This window comes from Augochlora pura, chromosome 5, assembly GCF_028453695.1.
Source record: "Augochlora pura isolate Apur16 chromosome 5, APUR_v2.2.1, whole genome shotgun sequence".
Taxonomy (NCBI): Eukaryota; Metazoa; Arthropoda; class Insecta; order Hymenoptera; family Halictidae; genus Augochlora; species Augochlora pura.
In genome coordinates, this window is record NC_135776.1 from 13955000 (window position 1) to 13975652 (window position 20653).

The 20653-nt window shown below is 39.2% G+C and overlaps 3 protein-coding genes across 3 annotated transcripts in view; 2 read left to right on the forward strand and 1 right to left on the reverse strand.

Annotated features, from left to right (window-relative positions):
* The window catches only part of LOC144470036 (uncharacterized), a 63966-nt gene that overhangs the window by 39702 nt on the left and 3611 nt on the right, over positions 1–20653 (forward strand). Inside the window, exons 3-7 of the mRNA XM_078180815.1 lie at positions 9075–9149; positions 9516–9526; positions 9792–9823; positions 19499–19643; positions 20034–20514. Coding sequence (XP_078036941.1) covers positions 9075–9149; positions 9516–9526; positions 9792–9823; positions 19499–19643; positions 20034–20514 — 744 coding nt within the window. The remainder of the gene's footprint in view (positions 1–9074; positions 9150–9515; positions 9527–9791; positions 9824–19498; positions 19644–20033; positions 20515–20653) is intronic.
* Positions 10293–12932, reverse strand: LOC144469932 (BTB/POZ domain-containing protein KCTD9). The gene is made up of 7 exons (XM_078180669.1): positions 12712–12932; positions 12134–12255; positions 11881–12057; positions 11640–11800; positions 11326–11552; positions 10910–11239; positions 10293–10656 (listed from the first exon to the last, which is right to left on the reverse strand). The coding sequence occupies exons 1-7, from the start codon at positions 12757–12759 to the stop codon at positions 10540–10542; spliced, it is 1182 nt and encodes a 393-aa protein (XP_078036795.1). The 5' UTR covers positions 12760–12932; the 3' UTR covers positions 10293–10539.
* Spt5 (Transcription elongation factor subunit Spt5) lies at positions 14213–19737 on the forward strand. Its single transcript, XM_078180668.1, has 11 exons — positions 14213–14639; positions 14901–14983; positions 15048–15303; positions 15374–15606; positions 15684–16182; positions 16245–16587; positions 16646–17232; positions 17342–17715; positions 17807–18208; positions 18280–18455; positions 18627–19737. Exons 1-11 carry the CDS (start codon positions 14416–14418, stop codon positions 18867–18869), a joined length of 3420 nt encoding a protein of 1139 aa, XP_078036794.1. The 5' UTR covers positions 14213–14415; the 3' UTR covers positions 18870–19737.

Consider the following 20653-nt stretch of genomic DNA (forward strand, 5'->3'; position numbering starts at 1 on the left):
CGCGAGTCCAAGCCGCCAGATGGGGCGATAATTCCCGAAAAGTTAACTCCCTGTTAGGGAAGGTGTTAGCCCAGCTAATCGTAGAATTTTAAATCTCTGGTAAAAGCGACGGCAGCTTGGTGCCTTGATAATCACCAGTGATCGTGCTTTCCGCGTAATTTCCGACTTGGAGGTTTCCGTGGGAACGACGATGTTCGTCAGAAACATCCGTCATCGATGCTGTGACGGGAAAATCTGCGTCGGTGATACTTCACGGGCCATGTATTGTTACAGCCCGATTGTCAGGGCAGTTCGGTGAATCGTTCGCGCCTCGGCTTCCAGTCGTTCCGGCCAGTTTCCGGCTACCCAATCGTCCACAAACACTAATGCCCGTCATGATTACTGGCGCTCCTGGCGGATTGACGCCGCGATACGATGGCCCTGGATCAGCCACTAAAGCTCGCGAAAAAGTCGCGAGATACGCGTCGTTACATATTCGCCGCGGCTTTCGCGTTCCTGATAAACGATCCCGTGGAAGTCGCCGAATCCGCTTCCAAGCGATAGAGTGCACGTTTAGAATTTAATGCGCTCGCCGCAAAAATCCGTCGCCGTAAGGAAAAACGCCGCTTAAAAGACATAGTCGAGTGCGTTAATTGTCTTGTAACATGCTGGATTCGTGTATCTATCGGAAGAAAACATAGTGAGAATAACTTGTATACTCGAAAGCCATTTTAACTGTAAAAGCAAAATAATTTGTTTGAATTTGTATTTCTATTTCATAGAATAAAGTACGTTTGAAATAGGGCCTTGTGATTCGTGCACTTTTAAAAATTGTTTAACAACTTTGTCCGTATGAATATTGTCCAGGAACGTGATATAACAATTTTAGTGGTGCTACAGAGTCACCACTCGAGTGCAAAGGGTGGAATATGATTAAATGTAATTAACCCTTTGCACTCGAATGATGATGCCCCATTAAAATTGTGTCATAATTGAATATAACGCTACAGGTATATAAACGATAACTTGGATATAACAGGACATTATAAACATATGAATGATAACTTAAATATAATAAAATACTACAAATGTATCAATAATAAGTTTGCCTGCGCAAGCGCGTTCCTTCGAAAATCAATCGCTAGGGGTTGATTTAGTCAAGATCCAAATTTCAATTCGGCGAGCTCGTTAAACGAAACTTGTTAGCCATAGAAACATCGGCACTCCGTTGCCCAAAGAACGATTGCGCGATAACAAGCTCGCCAGTGCGCTGCCCGATCCCGATAAAAACACAAATGTGCATCCACCGTCATGAACGATATTGAGATGAAGTTTTCATTTTACAGCCAATCGAACCGGATGGAATTCAATTTGCAAATGAAAGCTTCGCGCTCGATGATCTCGAGAAAATGGGAATACGCATAGAAACAGGTGTATCAAAAACTGGGAATACCTATGGCCGACAAGACCGGTGAATGTGTGTTCGACATTTATTTCGCCAGAGCTTATTTTGCCAAAATAAATCAATCAATTTTTCAAATTGCATTCTGCGGAATTATCGCAGCAGAGTCAGGGTTAGATCTTTAGAGATCGTTACGCGGAATTGCTGCCCGTTTGGATTCGATTGCTATCGGTACATACAGGGTGGGACGTCTAAACAAGCGAGCAAAATATTGTTAACATTTTTAAGAAGTTTAGTAATACGAATAAAAGCGAATAATTATAGAAAGCAGAAAAGTTTCTACAAGCATTTGATGCGATTTAAGAAGGCTTTGGGTAATTCCTTGAACATTGATAATCAATAGATGACACCAATTATCCAATTACTATGCCATTGATATTTACGATTAATTAATATCGCGATGATAGCTATATTTTTCTACGATTAAAGATCGTTTAAGTATCGACGAAATGTTCGATAGATCGAGCTTTTTTCTGTTACTTTATGGAGAATTTTATTTTGCCGCGCGGATAAAAATAAAATGGCGGGTAAAAGAGTGGAAGAGTGGTCCGCGAAACACAAGTAAGGCTGGCGAAATAGATTGGCGACAATCAATTCCGCAACAGGCCATACCCATAATACAAACCGCACTGCTAACAGGCTGTGATGAGCTAGGTTATGCAGTTATACCGGGTGACCCGATTTGATCAAGCACACCGGACGTCCGGTACAGAACGGATATGAAACCGGGGAACGTGGACGGTCATCGATAACCAAGAATTTTCGAATCGCACGGCCGACGAATGAATATTTTGTTGGACTGCGAATTAATCGGACATCTACGCCAGACGTGTCCGCTCGAGAGTAATTAGGCTGCGAGAGTAATTAGTGCTAAAAAATTTCTAACTCGTCAGTTTGACGTGGTTCTGTAGGGTTAAATCGATAGAGAGAATCAATCTTTGTTTTGCAACTGTAATTTTAGAGTCTCGAGAGTTTAAAGTTTTGGTATTTAAAATTCTTTAAATAAATACCGTGGTGTGTACAAATGCAGACTCAGAACAATTTTGACATCATTACCTTGGCAAAAATTTAACAGAATACCAGTTACTATTTTGTAATATTTCTAATAAAAATATAAATATAATATTATACTTGTATATGTATATACCCTCGCCCTAGCAAAAACTTCGGCTGTTCTTCCGTTTATGGTCCATCTCAGAATTCGATGAAATTTTGAAAATAGGTTCTTTTTTAACTAAAATGACGATTGCCAGAAGGATTTTTGGCGACTTGAAAAAAATTTTTTTATCATTTCAATGTCGCGCTCTACTTTACCGACTGACTGACACCGACTTTGTACTTTATGTTCGTGCTGTGCGCATGCGTAAGTATGATGGGACAGTTTGTCAAGTGCTTTTAGAGTTGTATAAGTCGTATAGTTTAACAATGAGTCATTTAAATTTGTTTTACATTGTAAAAAAAATGAATGATTTCAAGTCAGCACTAGAATGGGTGAGAGAACTTGGGTTAATTCCTGCTGAAAAATATTGTGGAAAACATAAGAATAAAATGATGTATGTTGAAGTGAGAGGAAAACTAGGTCGCTTTCGATGTCGTAAAATGGGAAAATATGATCATTGGATTACAGCTGCACATAATACATGGTAGTTATTACTTGGTTCATTATTATTTTTATTATTTTATATGGTAGAATTCTAATTGAAAATTTTAATAGGTTTGAACGATGCCATTTAAACATTGAGACTTGTATGATTATTACTTATGGTTTTGCGTGGAAATTTTCATTCGAACTAATGCAACATGAGTGCTCTATAGTTGAAAATGAGACGGTTTCCTCGGAAACGATTAGCGATAGATTTTCATTCTGCAGAGAAGTATGTACTCTTTGTCTTGATAGACGATACGAGATGAAAGGTTCAATAGGTGGTCGTGGTGTTATAGTAGAGATTGACGAATGCAAAGTTGGACGGAGGAAATTTGAAAAAGGGCGTATACGTGAGGGGGTATGGATATTAGGTGCAATTATTGTGGCCAATCATTTTATTTTTCTGAGGGAATCGAGCTTTAATAACTTTTATTTTAAAACATTTGTTATCAATGTAGGTATGATAGAGCGAGGAGGGAAGAAATATCGGTTGGAAATATGTCCCGACAATAAACGTGACGAGATTATGTTAATATCTCTTATTAAAAAACATGTAGAAGTGGGTTCGGAAGTTCATACAGATTGTTGGAAGGGATATATGAATTTAAAAGATCATGGTTATATTCATAAAACTGTGAACCATAGTACAAATTTCGTAGATCCGGATAGTGGAGCGTACACACAAAATATTGAATCATCGTGGCGTGCTTTGCGAGCTCGTCTAGCTAGAGGTGGAATCAGAAAAGATTCGCTTATAGATCATATGTGTGAATTTTTATGGTGCTATGAGGTAAACTAGGCTGGTGATGATACATTTTTACAATTAATTGAAGATATTCTATATAAAATAAAAAGTGGATAAGTCGGTAAGGTGGAGTGCGACATTGAAATGATAAAAATTTTTTTTTCGAGTCGCCAAAAATCCTTTTGGCAATCGCCATTTTAGTAAAAAAAGAACCTATTTTCAAAATTTCATCGAATTCTGAGATGGACCATAAACGGAAGTTTCGCCAAAACTTCATTACATTTACAAACATAATATCATATTTGCCTATATACTAAAAATACTAGAAAATAAAAGACATAAAAATCCGATGTTCAATTAAGTTTTTACTAAGGTAATGGTGCAAAAATTACTTCATTCCATGATTACACATACCACCATATTCATTTCTGGACTCTAAACTTACCCATTCTATACACGACCCGAAAACCTCAAAATTGTCATCAAAACCATTCGACATTTTTCGCAAATCATTCCGTAGTCTTCAAACTAAGGTATGCAGCAACGATCTGTTTATCAATGACTATCGCCGATTCTCTAGCGGTCGCGTTATCCGAAGCAAACGGCCACGGAATAGGGGAAAGGTGAAGGTCGCATCGTTCGAAAAGAATTTCATATCGAGAGCACGCGAGCCGCGGCTGCCCGTGAAATTCCTCTGTAATTTCGCGTTTCCGGTGTTCGCGAGGACTCGAGGTCCTGGCAGGATCACGGCTCGGGGGGCCTTCCGAAAATTCAATTGATCGCGTCGTGCCGGTCTTGTCGCGTAGTGCCGGACGAGGGTCGAGGTCGGAAGGTCAGGTACCGTTCGCTATTTAGAGCAGGACCTTGGTGCCGTTCTTATCTCGAGCGCGCAAGAGAGCGGTGCGCGGGGGCAGAGGAGAAAAATAGAAAGAGGTACACGCGATGCCGTGTTGGTGGCCAAAGATATAAGGGAAAGTTTCTCGGGCACAAGTGGTCACGTACCGGCTTTGTCAGACGCAGGCTATCTCCGCGGAAGATCTAGCCTCGAAAAATCCTTCTTTCTTACGCTCGGCAGCGCGCCTCCTTCTCTCTCTCTCTCTCTCTCTCCCTCTCTCTCTCTCTCCTCTTTGTCTCTCTTTCCTGAGCAAGCTTTGCCGGCTCGACGGAGCTCTCTGTTTTCCGGATCGATTCTCGTCGAACGTATCGGCGACCCTCGATCTGGATTTTCGCTTCGTTACGACGCCACGTTTCGTGCACCCCGCCGCGCCGGGATCAAGTTCAATGGGCACTCTCCTGTAGCAAACAATTCGACGTCTGAGGCTCTGCCCGGATCAATTAGCACTCGTGGAAACTAACTACAGCTGGACCTTGATTAAACAGAGTCGACGGACGAACGACTCGGATCAACCGAGATTAGGGGAGAGATTCGAACACGTTCCTTGCGAGTGAAACAAGATTTTCATCTTTACGATTTTTATTCTAGGAGCGGAAATATGCATTTTTCTATTACGACATAATATTTATACGTAAGAGAGGTGCCATGAAAACATTAAAGAAAACCGCTAAACTATTAATGAAATTAATTTGCGTTCGATTCCACTTTCGTTTGCAGCGGGAAGTTGTGCTATCGCGTTTAAATAACAGAATTTATCTCGTAATGACGTAATTGGAAAATGTATAAGTTAAATATTGCAAAGGCAAAGAATTAATTAAATAAAAATGATTGACGACGAAGAGGTTTCATTTTATCGAATAATTCGTTAACCCTCAGAGGGTGGAAGTGGATACTCGTCTGAAGAAAGCACAATTACAGACTTTGCATCGATCATCGTTTACTCAGTTATTACTGTCGATTCTGTACAATTATGAGAAAAATAATCAAACTAGAGACAGTAAAAATATTTACGAAATGTAAAAATAGTTTTACGCTATTTACGACTCACTAAAATTATTCGAAAAAGAAATTAACATCTGGGTACACCCCGCTCTAGCAGTAAACTCGCCGACACCGTACGATGATTATAAATTTTACGTTAATTATTGTTTGCGTGGTCCAGGACCATACTGTAACGTTGACAGGGTTAGGCTAGTCTGCAAGATATAACGGGCCACAAAAGTGGCTGTAACTTGGTTAGAAATAGGGCACGCGAACTTTCGTTTCTGTTGGCCGGTGAGTCGCGCGTCGGCCACTGAAAGGGGACCATTGTCGTGGATGACATTTTATAAGTAAACACGTGAAATAGGTGCACGTGCGATACAGCTGCACACATTGTGCCCAGTGTCCGCAACTGATTCGAATATGGTCTGCCAATGTTCGAGTATACTCATTCAGGCCGCGGATGTCCATACAAATATAGACTTTCGTGGACTAATTTAGAGAAAGCGCGGACACATCTGCGCTGGCTTTAGCGGGCGAACCGCGCGAAATTCGCACGGAACTTCTCGAAACTTTTTATCGTAACTAAAATTTTAGATAATGGTCCGGTCATAGAATTCCTTACGATGCACCTAAGGCCGCTAATTTTCTGCCGCCGTTTTATCGAATACTTAACAAGAAGAACGACTGCTCGAGTTACGTGATAACTTCTTCACGAGCCTTTGACAACTAGCAGTGTCGGTGATGCGCAAGCACCGTTTTTTGGCCGCCAATAATTTAGTGGAGATTAACAAGGGCACGGTGTTTCGAAGTTTGTACCCCTTGTCCTGCACGGTTTTTGCATTACTTAATCAACTGTACAAGAAAATTCCTTGCAAACTACAACATCTACTGTAGATTCGCTACGACTTTCGGAACAGTTTATTCAACGCAATGAGAACTGAAAAGTGAAATTGTTTTATAATTCGTCCTTTCGATTTTCGCGGACAGTACGATACTTAATTTAATTAATTGATAAGCTTAAGACTCCTGTTACCGAAATATAAGAATCAAAACCAATTGAAGATATGTATTATTCATGTAATAATAACTAGTAGAAGTAAAAATTTGTTAGAAATATAAGCAAATGGATTACGTAAATGTACATTCTTTCAGTCTAACTAGGTATTTTTGTATTAAAAAAGCTCCAAGAATTTCTTGCAAGTAGATATAAATAATAATTATTGTCAACGATATCCTGACAGTATAAGTTACTACAATTTCCGTAAATTAACGTTACACGTCATCAAACGTAGTCTATGCCAATTAAATAATTTGATACTTAGTAATAGCTTCTCTCTGGCGCCCTTAAACAGTCTTGCGAAACAGCTGTCTCTTCTAGAATTAAATACAGTAATTTTAGAATGAAATGCATAGGCTGCCGGTATAATATTAACATTATGAGTTGAATCTTTGACACTTAGCAGTTTCGCATCTGGAACTTCCACTTCGTATTCTGAAAGCCTCTGTTTCGGAGGTGTAGTCAAGACGGTGAACTTGTTTCGCGGCACAATTAAGCTGCACCTCGAACTGTCGGGCGAAATGGTTAGCAGCCACGTTTCTCAAAGCAATTTAACATCAACGGAGCACCGAATGTAGCCCCTATTCGCGAGTCGTTTATCGCCCGACAAAGAAATCGTGGCAAAGGGGTGCGTGAAGACTTCCGGTAACCAAAAGAGCACCGGAATATTCGTTTCGTGTTACAAGAACCCGGCTGTCGTCGCCTTGCAAACGAAATTGCCTGGAGATTCAATAATGGGGCGCTCAGTGAACAACCTGGAAAATAGAAAATTCATATAGCTTTGACCCGCGACAATTTACTAGCTGAAATTAGAACGCGAGTAAAACGGCGCCTATCTCTTCGATTTTAATGAAAATTATAAAATACCCCTGAACACTCTAAAGTTGTGCGAGCTGTAATCGCTGCTATTAAATTCTTCTGGTATTAAACACTTCGAAATATATCAAATTAAGCACATTTTACGCTCCAGTGTTTAACGCTGTATTTAATTCCTTATAATTGTTAACGTTCGCTCGTTTCGTCACTCTAATCTTTCCATTGCTCTTCAATTGTTTAACGAAACGCCGATACCTGTCGTTGAGGCGAATTCCTTTTACGTAATCTTGAATGCAAAGTATGTCAACTAAATCCGACCAGACACTTTTAAGATTAATCATAACCTTTGGCGTTCGAAGTTTGCCAAAAGTGTTGGTAGAAAATGATTGGGACGAAAGTTATTTCCGATTGGAGCGCATTCGTCCTCGGGAACGTCCATGGTGTCCTCGTTATAGTAATTTCGTTAGGCGCACAGGTAACTCTGCCGCAACCGTGAATGTTCCTGGACTTCGGAAAACGAGATTAGGGCAAATCTGTGCGAGCAAGTTGCAGGTCTGACTGTCCGTACTCCATCGGGTCGGCCCGTGGAACTGCGAACAGTCTTGGCTACGTGGAAATTCAATTCGACGAACACTTTGTAAGTGGCAGGTTTTCCTTGGTCTCGCTTATCGGACGAGCACCAAGACAACGCTAAAGAAATTTGCGATGACTCGTCAATGGAAACTTGGATGAACGCCCACAATTTAACGCAGTTCGGAACTGCGCTTAATTGCTGAATAATTATCGATGGGAGACGCGATGGAACTAATGCACGACGTTCGGAATACCGATTCGGCGAATGCTGCACGATTAAATAAACCCGTCGTTCAAAATTGATATAAAGTTATGCAAATTATAGGAGCAATCGGATTTAGAAGACTCAATCGTGCATGCAGAGAATTTATAAATTGCAATATTATTACTTTTTAATTCGCCGTCCTGCATTTAATCGCGTCACGCGACTCCAACGATATTTGTTCATTTCACATTTCTTTACATTGCATAATGATTACCGTATTAAGAAAGAGTAAACACAAGATAAATTTATTACAGCTTTCGTTAAAAACAATTTCCTTCTATTTTTTTGTACCATAGATCGGTATGTAAAATAAGTTGATAACTTTTTTCAGACCTCTGCACAAGCAAAAATACTACAATTAATTATTTTAATTGATTGAAAATAATATATTGAAATTTTTAAACTCTTTCGAACTTCGTACCAATTTAAATCCTATTTAAATACTTTGTAGAGGAATTAAAACCGCATTCTGTATCTAGATGGGTAATTATGCAGAGAAAAGCACAAGTTCGTGACTTCTTACATTATATTTCGTTTCAATAAATTATGTTTTCAGACAAACAGCAAAACTTTGTTCTATATTCGAAAGTTGCGTCGATTTCTTCCAAGGTTCTTGTCTAATTAGTATGTCTATCGAGAACATACAATTCCAGGCAACCCTCTGGAGTTAACACCATACAAAGTGGAGTTGCTTAAGCTGCACTTAAGGTCAAAACCCACTTGGCAAGGTAAATGTGTTTTTTCCCTAAATGTTACAATTGGCATTAGCACGGAGACTTTTTCTTTACACTTTACCTACCGACATTAACAATTTCTTCGCAATTCCTCGATACCGATTACAATTGTATTAATAACGAATCATTTCAAGTTGTACGATTTAATAAATTTTTTCTGGGATTATTATTTAAATAGATAAAAGTTCTCGGTAGCTAAAGTGTTAATTATACTACATACTCTTAATTACGACGTGACTGAATTCTAACATTACATAATAATTACAGATTGCTAGAATAGTGATAAAAAGTATCAGCTGTTTAAGGCCATCTCCCCTACTACAGTCTATGACAGTAATGTCTATTTTGGCCCTTTCATAGTACTACCATCGGTATGATTACTGTAATTAGGCATCTTTAGGTTAGTAACAATGTTGAATACAATTTTAGTAATGCAAATATGAGAGACAATACTTATAGTTATGTCAGACTATTCATCAACCTTATAACGTTTAAAAATTTTATCTAGATAAGTTTTCAAGTTATTGTCTCCCATTTTTTAAAAGATTTACGTATAAGTATGCTTCCATGTTTCATTTAGCCGACATGAATATATAAAGTTTGGGTCACAGTGATAGCTTTTGTAGAATTTCATAGTTTCTACATACAAGAACTGTTTCCTCACTCCAGTGTAAATCGTAAAAACTCAATAAGCATACTTGGTTACATATATTACTATTTCGTAGTTATAATTTAAGGTGAAAAACAACATTTTTACGCCCACGTGAACGTGTACTTAAAGGAACAAGTACATCCTTCAATGAAACAAAAATATTCACGAACATAACAATAAAATAAAAAAAAAATTAAACATTCGCTTCGTTCTGATAACGATTTGTATGTGATTTTCGTGCACATAGACACGCAGAATATTATTCTAGAAAATTAAGTTGTATACTCGTCACACGTAATGAAACTTACTTTATCTCACCAATAATTTAAATGAATTTGTGATTTCAATGATTTGTTTTAAGGTTAAAACGTCAATAAACACTGCAAATACTGTAAGTGAAACTACAGACGTGGTAAATATTTTTTAACAAGAAATAAAATAAACGGTATATAAAATGTATTAAGTAATTATTCCTATTATCCTCCATTTCAACGTCGTCCTGAAAAAATAAAAAACAACGTAAAGGTTCCTCAAAATAGGGCTTTCGTTTGCATTCTCTAGTAAAACTATCTCAGTCGAATACTAGGCCTGTACTTTCCGATCGTCTGCAAAGTATCAAAGAATGGCAGTGCCAGCACAATCACTTAAATCCTCATTACTCTATAAATTAAATAAGTGTCTAGATCACAGAAACTAAGCCGCCGCAATGCATGCGGGGCACTGCATTCATTGTTATCGTATCGTTTGCGACATATGTAATGGCGTCAACATCAATTCAAATGCTGTGTTCTTTAGATTTGCACCACGTAGGTTTGCTTCTTGTAAATCAGACCCTGATAAGTCACAACACTGAAACAACATAATCATTCTGTACCTAGTAGTTAAAAAAACACCATCATTTCAATCCGTTCTCTTAAATATCTACAAAATTGTTTGCAACAATTTACAATGAACAGTGAATCTATAAGTAAATGCATAGAAAACATTTAAAAATCGACTGTATGTTTCTTAAATTGATTAAATATATTACATATACATATATTTGTAGATATTTCAGATGATTTAAATGGGATACCTTGTGGATTAGTAAAAAGATAATTACTTCTAAATCAGCACCAGCCAGTACAGCCGACCTAAGATCGCAATTTCTTAGGATAGCATTTTTTAACGTCGCGACTCTAAGGTTTACAGCAGCCATGTTGCTACCCTCAAGATTGGCACCTTTCAAATTGGCACCTTCCATGTTGGCAGGTAATCCACCGGGGTCTTCAAAATTACACGAATGTAGATTGGCTTCGAAAAGATTCGCGCATAACATTTTTACGCAGACGAGCTGAGCACCGCGAAGATTTGCATAAGATAAATCTGCGCGTTCGAAACAACAACCTGATAAGTTCGCGCCAGCTAGAGTGCATCCGCGCATAATTGCATACTGCAAAAAATGATAGTGTTTAAAGAAAATGATGCCGTTACAAATAAATAGTATACCTAATTTTATGTTAAGTTCACGTTGATTACCTTAAAATTAATATTCCTGAGATCTAATTTTGATAAATCAGCACCAACAAAATCAACGCCTTGGAATCTAAGTTCCGAAGAAAAGGGCGTTGACATGATGGCCTTAAGTACATCCTTCCTTGTTAAAGATACTAATCCACTTTTCTGTTGATCCTCCTCGTCAACCATTGTAGTTAATATTTCAATAGCACCTTCTATTCCATAAAAACGTGCTTCTGCCAGAACTCCTAGAGTTACGAATATAATACATTAATTATATTTTTATATAGTGAAATTATTTGCATCTAAAATTAAATAATAAGAAATAGATGTACCAGCCGCATTTACGTTAGCATCGAGAATAATCTGTCCATGCCTTAAATAGTTTAATAATGGCTCAAAATATGTTGGACTCCTATCAATTAAAAATGCATCATTTTGATCTTGCCTACTTGGTAATATCCTCTGCTTATTGTTTGTTGTTTCAGTAAACATTCTGTAAATAAAATTCATTGAAATAATACAAAACAAGTTATAGTAATTGTATTAGTTCTATGAAGCAAAGGTTTAGATTACCTAGCTAACATACTCATCGGTTCCTTTTTTGTTAAAGTAGCCCTAGTCGTGGTAAAGTACTTTCCACCAACATTTAACGTAATCCATTCTGAACTTCTATTTAACTGATTCCTTGCAATAGATTTATCCTTTGAAATAAAATCCTCACCATCTGAAACGTATAGGACATCATCATCCCTGTAAAATATTTATTTTTAATTCAGATTATTTTGCATACGACTATTGGAAAAATTGATATTCAAAACTATTATACCGTATTAATTTAATGTCGTCAATTTCTCCACCTTGTGGTGTAAATATTCTTTTAGCAGTCATATTAAACTTTGAGCTGGCAGATGCCAGCAACTCATCTAGCGAATGAGTTACCATGAATACCTAGTCGAGACAAATAGTTACATTATATTTGTTCTTTACATAATACATTATATCAATGAAAATCTCAGTAACAGTATTCATATTAACAAATTTTTTACCCAACATGCCTAAACAACACACAACATAAATGTTCATTGCAATGAATATAAAGAAACGTTTGAACAAACTTTTGTTTGTAAAATTCGTTTATTAAAACAAAAATTGGAGAAAATGTTAAGACTGCATACATGTTTCTATTGTTTATTATTTATAAGAAAATCTTTATGATATATGTTTTGGTTGTACAGTATAAAAATGGTGAAGGATACAACAAAATCGAATACAGATACAAGTATGCGATGTACAGTAACGTATATAAGGCTTATGTATAAAATAAGAGTTAATAAACAAAATAAAACAGAGGAGAGTATTAAACTTATCGTAATTCGTTACGATTACATATAAAATTACAGCCACCTTGCCATTTACATCGGTTCCGTTGACAAACAGAATTACCCTCTTCATAACTAATTAAAGACAAAAATCAGTGTAACAGAAAAAACGACTACTTGTAAGAAATACTATCAAAAGTGACAGAAGATCGAGCAAATTTCATTTAACACTGAACAAGTTGCCATGTTAAAAATGCTTACAAAATCCGAGATACGGATTCGGCAAACATGTCCTTATTGCTACGGCCTTCATGAATCAATGCATATACAGTAATGAGTCCTACTCCTATACACCACAAGACCGCAGCTTGATCCGTTACGGAAGGTTAATATAGAAATTGTCTTTGCTTCGATTGGTTGGTAATTTACTGGTGAGATAGTGCTGCCCTCACAGTCAAAGAAAAAGAAAGAAAATAAAAGGCAGAACAATCCCATGTGAAGCAGGTCTAGTACGCATTCAGTCTTACTCTCTTCGCGCATTTATTCGATTTACGCGCCATTGGTACAGTAAATGTACCAATGTAATTTTTGCAACATTCGCTCTTATGATAAACGCGTGATCTGAAAGATCGATTTTTTGACAGCTTCGAAATAAAATGATCAATACTTGAAAATACTGAAAGAAATCGCGGCGTGCAGAAAAACTCTACCTAACTAAAAAACAGATTACCACTCAAAGGATTGCCGGGAAATCCTTTGGTCACTGTACTCGTCAAAAAATACTACAATTTCTACGTAATAGGAAAAATAATGTCTTTAAATATTGACTTACTACTTGATGACAGGATGGAGCTGCTTTATAGTTCTGGAATAGGAAGAAATCCTGACGAAGAAGTCCGAAACGTTGCCTCTCCATCTCTACACCGTCCACATAGTTACAAAAAACAGCAACCACAAACACTTGTCATGAATAAGATTAAATGATCGATTAGGCAAATTACCGAAAGGCCAAATGATCGAAAAATCAAATTATCTATTAGGCAAATAACCGATTAATCAATTGTCGAATTAAATAGATAACCAATTAACAAGATGACTGAAAACCCCAATGATTAAATGTACCGATTAAGTATTGCAACGAAATTGTATCCTGGATGAGAATGGAATTTGTTAAAAGATTAATACTTTACAAATTGGAACGTATTGGGAACGTATTTACCTTAAAATACAGTGAATATTTTCGCACATACGTTGGACACAAAATATTTCATTCATTTCAAAGTTGAACCACCGTTACAAATTCAATTTCCTGATTCGTGCTGCAGATGGCGCGCCAACCGAACGAATGCGCAGAAAGAGTGACGCTTGGTTGTCCTATCCATGTGTATGACCACTATAGAAATTGATGGGTATAGTATGCTCAGTAAAATGGTGGGGATTTGCGAGCCAGCTTAGGGAGCACAAAAAGTGTCCACAAGTAGGATACATTACGGAACGTGTATTGTAAATTTCGTTGCGAAACGCCTTAAGACTTAAATTCTAACGTTCCTCTGTTCAAAATTCCTGCAGAAGGCAGCACAGACTCAGAGGTCCATTTGCGTCGCAGAGTTCATTCTATGTCTACAATTTTGCGAGATCGCCACATAACCTGTTGTTAGTTATGAGGAGGCAGCACTTTACTGCGCTGTAGGCTGCGTGTTTTGTCAGCTTTTTCGCGTAGTGCGTTTTGTTGATCTAACCTGATAATCCTGTAGCTTGATAATACGCGTTTGTGTAATTTTCGAGCGAAATGTCGGATTCAGAGGCGAGTAACCTTTCGGATAATGAGAGCGAACGCGGAGGCGGTGGCAGTGAAAGTGAACAGGAGGAAAATCGCTCTGTGAAGTCTGCAGCTGGTAGCGACGCTGGCAGCGTCGGAGAAAGATCCCGCAGCGTTTCCCGAAGTAGAAGTCCGTCTAGGTCGCGTTCAAGGAGTCCGTCCAGGTCTCGATCACGATCCCGGTCGGCGTCTGGGTGAGCAAAATTTCTGTCTCGTATACTGCACAAATTAATAAACTTTACTTCTTAACGATTCGTGCATTCGAAACCGAAATAGATCAACTTTTACAACATTAGTTCATACTTGGAATTATGTTCCAAGAAGAAGCGCATTGTGTATTATAACGCAGTAGTTGTAATCGTTCAAAGATTGTGTAAAGCTTCTGTAGAAATTATAAGTGAAACAAAATGATAGTTAACATCGGAAAAACATTAGCATACAGTTGTAACTTTTAGTTCAGAGGACGGCAGAGGAGATGAGGCAGAAGAAGCTAGGTCTGGAGATGAAGAAGTGGTGGAACCAGAAGAAGAGCCAGAAGGTATAAAGAATATTATTTATAGTAGTATTAGAATGTGTTCGTTCAATGGTTTGTATATATGTAGGAGAAGATTTGGATGGAAGCAGTGAATACGATGAGGAGGAAGAGGAGGAAGATGATGACAGACCCAGAAAGAAAAAGAAGAAAGATAAGTATGGTGGTTTCATCATAGACGAGGCTGAAGTCGATGATGAAGTCGAAGATGATGATGAATGGGAGGAGGGTGCCCAAGAAATTGGTATTGTGGGGAATGAAGTGGACGAATTGGGTCCTACTGCTAGGGAAATAGAAGGAAGACGCAGAGGCACTAATTTATGGGAGTAAGTATTGGCATCTGAAAGTATTGTAACGTAACTCTTCCCTAAATTAATACTTTCAACTTTTTGATAGTTCTCAGAAAGAAGATGAAATAGAAGAATACTTGAGGAAAAAGTATGCAGACGAGTCTGTGGCAGCCCGTCATTTCGGAGATGGTGGTGAAGAGATGAGCGACGAAATCACTCAACAGACTCTATTGCCAGGTGTAAAAGATCCTAATTTGTGGATGGTAAAATGTCGCATTGGGGAAGAAAAGGCAACTGTGCTTCTACTTATGCGGAAGTTCATAACGTATCAAATGTCAAGTAGGTAGCAATTAATTAATACTGCATTCTTTATTAATAATTATAGTTAGTTCTAATTGCATCACTTTATTTACTAGATGAACCGCTTCAAATTAAATCTGTCGTCGCGCCTGAGGGTGTAAAAGGTTATATTTATATAGAGGCTTACAAACAGCCACATGTGAAAGCCGCTATCGAGAATGTAGGAAATTTAAGAATGGGTATCTGGAAGCAGCAAATGGTACCGATTAAGGAAATGACCGATGTGTTACGCGTAGTCAAAGAACAAACAGGCTTGAAAGCAAAGCAGTGGGTTAGATTGAAGAGAGGCATATACAAAGATGATATAGCACAAGTTGATTACGTTGATTTGGCACAGAATCAGGTTCATTTGAAGCTATTACCTAGAATTGACTACACAAGGCCACGCGGAGCCTTGAGAACAGCGCAAAGTGAATCCGAAGCTCTGAAACGGAAAAAGAAAAGAAGACCAGCAGCAAAGCCGTTTGATCCTGAAGCTATTCGAGCAATTGGTGGTGAAGTTACTAGCGACGGTGATTTCTTGATATTCGAGGGAAACAGATACAGCAGAAAGGGGTAGGTTATACATTTATTATTTATTTAGTAGGATCATTAGGACACACACCGTTTTGTTCCAGATTTTTGTACAAAAATTTTACAACAAGCGCTATTATCGCGGAGGGTGTAAAACCAACCCTCTCCGAATTGGAAAGATTTGAAGAAGCTCCCGAGGGTGTTGAAATAGATTTAAGCGGAGGTCCAGTATCTGGAAACAAGGAGGACACTGCTGTGACTCATTCCTTCAGTACCGGTGACAATGTCGAAGTGTGCGAGGGTGAATTGATCAACTTGCAAGGAAAAATCGTGTCGATAGATGGAAACATGATAATGGTCATGCCCAAACACGAGGAACTGAAGGAAGCCTTAGAATTTCAAGCATCAGAATTGCGGAAGTACTTCACCATGGGAGATCACGTGAAAGTACGTATGAAAATAATCAATGACCATCCAAATTATTATACGCTGCCATATGCTTCAGGTCGTTGCCGGCAGATACGAAGGCGACACAGGTCTAATTGTTCGAGTCGAACAGAACAGAGTGGTTTTATTCTCTGATCTGTCGATGCACGAGCTCGAGGTCCTTCCCAGAGACTTACAACTCTGTTCCGACATGGCCACCGGTGTGGACAGCTTAGGTCAGTTCCAGTGGGGCGATTTAGTACAATTGGATGCACAAACAGTAGGTGTAATTGTTCGTCTCGAACGCGAGAATTTCCATGTCTTATCCATGCATGGGAAAGTGATAGAGGCTAGACCTCAAGGATTAACAAAACGTCGGGAGAACAGAAACGCGGTTGCGTTAGACTCGCAGCAAAATACCATACAAAAGAAGGACATCGTGAAGGTAGTGGATGGTCCTCATGCTGGAAGGGGTGGCGAGATCAAACATTTGTACAGGAGTTTCGCGTTCCTACATTCGAGGATGTTCGTAGACAACGGTGGAATATTTGTTTGTAAAACAAGACATTTGCAGCTCTCTGGCGGAAACAAATCTGGCATGAATTCTATGACACCAGTGGCAGGATTCATGTCACCAAGAATAGCTTCGCCGATGCATCCTAGCGGGTCAGTAGAATTTACACATTTTTTCTGTTATTTTTATGCAGAATGGACTACTTAAATATTTCATTTTGAAAGTCAAAAATTAACCTTGGGCAATATAAATTGTTTGCAGAGGAGGCTTCGCAAGAGGCGGTGGTGGTGGTGGTGGTGGAGGAGGAAGAGGTGGCAGAAACCGCGGTGGAGGAATCCGCAGGGACAGGGAACTGATAGGAACCACCATAAAGATAACCGGTGGACCATACAAAGGAAATGTCGGAATTGTAAAGGACACCACGGAGACGACAGTGCGCGTGGAATTGCATTCCTCCTGCCAGACCATCTCCGTGGACAGGTCGCATATCGCGAATGTCAGTGTGCCGACCAAAGATGGTGGCTTCAGCAGCTACAACAGAACACCAGCATACGTTGCAGGCAGTCAAACTCCGATGTATGCCAGAGATGGATCGAAAACACCTATGCATGGTTCACAGACTCCTATGTACGAGAGTAAGTATCCTCGAAATATAAAGTTCGTCTTGTTCGTTTCGTACGCAATTCAATAAAGGGATATACTAATTTTACAATGTTATATTTGCAGACGGTTCTCGTACACCTCATTATGGCTCGATGACACCGTCTCATGACGGTTCACGAACTCCAGGACAATCAGGTGCCTGGGATCCAGCGGTTACCAACACTCCTGCAAGAACAAATGACTTTGATAGTTACAGCATGGAGGAGGGTGGATCTCCAGGTTACGCTCCAGGTTACCCTCCCACCGGTGGTCCGTTCACGCCACAAACACCTGGCACAATGTATGGGTCAGAGCAAAGTTTCAGCTCGTACCAACCGAGTCCTAGTCCAGCTGGGAGTGCAACAGCTAGTCCTAGTCCGGCAGGCTACGTTGCTACTCCTTCACCAAGCGGTACTGGATACACAACCAGTCCACATGGAGCCTTCGCTACTCCCTCGCCGATGGGATATAGTCCAATGACTCCTGGTAAATGTTGTTTATCAAGTGTTATCGTTTCTCAGTTGTGGAGAATACTTCCAACGTTGTTTTCTTCGCAGGAGTTGCAGGTAGCCCTTACAATCCACAAACACCAGGCGCCGGTCTGGATACTGGTGTCGGGGCTGGTATCATAGGAGGGACTGAATGGCATACTACAGACATTGAGGTTAGAATTCGGGACACTCATCAGGATCCTTTACTTGCCGGACAACAAGGTGTCATTCGAGGAATATCCGTGAGTATTGTCAAACATACTTTGAAATTCACAGTGTATTTTTTCAGAAGATTATTTGGACAGAACTTCCTAAAGAAGTCGTCCCCAAAAAGGAAACAAACATTAGCGCTATAACTTCGTGATGTTTCATGGTGGAGAAAATTATTTAATGTCTTTAATTTATATTTATAGGGTGGCATGTGCGCTGTCTTCTTACCAGTCGAAGACAGAGTCGTGAACCTGGTCTGCGAGGAACTTGAACCAGTAGTTCCCTCGCGAGGTGATAGGGTCAAGGTCATAATTGGCGAAGACAGAGAAGCTGTAGGCACGCTACTTTCCATAGATAACCAAGAGGGTGTAGTGAAATTGAACAAAGACGAAGTGAAGATGTTGCACTTGCGATTCTTATGTAAAATGAAACCCGCGAATACGTAATTATCCATTCCAAGTTAGATCGCGAACCAAGGAAGGTGTTCCAGCTTTGTGTTCACGTAGCATGCGAGACGTGTAAAATAAATACATATTATGACTGTAAAAACTAGCGAACCCCTTTTTGCAATGACTACGAAGACACAAATGTAATTTTAAGAGTTCGATCAAAGCATTAAAGCTTAGTCGCACATTGTTTTGTAAAAACTATAACAGCTGTTTCACGGCGATGCAAAGTTGTTTAATGTCGAACGAAACTGAATAGAATAAACTGAAAAACAATTTTCCTCGCCAAGATCTGCAACATCACAATCCGAATTATTGTCACATCGAACTGAAATCAGTCGCGTAACAAACGCGAGAGCGTGCCGACGAGATAATGATTGGGGAATGTTTAAATGAGAAACGCAATTTTTCCGGAACTCTGCAAGGAAAAATCGCATTACTCCGGATTTCATCAATTGGAGTATGAGATTATGCTTCCCGCGGCTGCTTCTGTGGTTTGCGGCAACAACTTTCATTCAGATTGACGGGTACGCGGGCATGGCCGAGATCCGAATCTCTCTCGTTCGGTTTCCTATACATTTATTGTAGAATATTTCGACAAACATTGAATTGTTATTACATTGTGATAGGCTAATGGGTGATAACAATTTAAAGCACGAACAAAATGTCGGCACCTCGCTGTTCGAGAAAACCGACGCCGGCAAGCAGTGCTGGACGACAGAGGATTTCATTTTGTTAAATAGTAGACGAATGTTTCAAGATTTACTGCCAAAGGTAACTCGAGCTTTCGCAGTCTTTCATCTAATCTCTGTACATCGTTTACTATAGTATACCAATAGAAGAAGAATAAATTTGTTTCACTTTTGTCTACTTATGTTCTTAACTTTTGAGTGTACTTGAAAAATAGCGAAAATGATCAATTAAATTAGTTAATTGAAATGTGTAGGTTGCGTTGTAGCTATAAAGTAAATTGTACAACAACAATATTCATTTTTATCGAATTCGTAAATAAAGAAATATATTGCTTTCGTTCCTCACAATCCTGAAACAATTAATGCGAGCTAATGGACGGTTCACTCAAGGGTTGAAACGACATTTCGGGAGTTGTTCTCGCAGTGTCGCAGCAAATTTATATCTTTCAAAAACTCCGTGTAATCGGTCTAGGTTAAAGTCCTGAATTACGAGGACGATCGGTACATAGCCCTGCTGATGGATTACTTTCACATTTGTTTGGAGAGCGTGCGCAAGCTGTCGATCGGAAAAACGAAGCATCTGATGCTGAAAGCCCTGGCAGATACCATGGGAGGCTACTTGCAAGTTTATATCCTGCCCCTTACCAGACACTCCTATTACGCAGGGAACATAAAATATCGGAACGCGAGGAAGCTCTTCGAACTGTACGAGGAGCTGAAGCTTTTCCTGAGAAGCAACGGAGCTGGCTGGCTGAAGCCCACCATGGAAAAAACACAGACGAAGATTCAACCGATCGTGGTTACGCCCCCGAAAACGTCTGCCGCGTGCGAGGGTATCATCACCTCGCCCCCATGTAAGATTATTGGTCCTCCCTTGAGAAATGCTTGCTGGAACCTAATGGAGAGTTCTCTGGGACTCTACACGAGGTGTCTAGATGATTCTGCAATTTGCAGTACTGCATTCTCCACGCTTTTTCTTTCATTAATTTCCTGAGTAATTTATTTTTTGCTGACACCCGCGCTGAACTTTCACCACAGTATAAATTACTGTGACCAAATTAAACTAGGAATGGTTGGTTATTCTTTTATGAA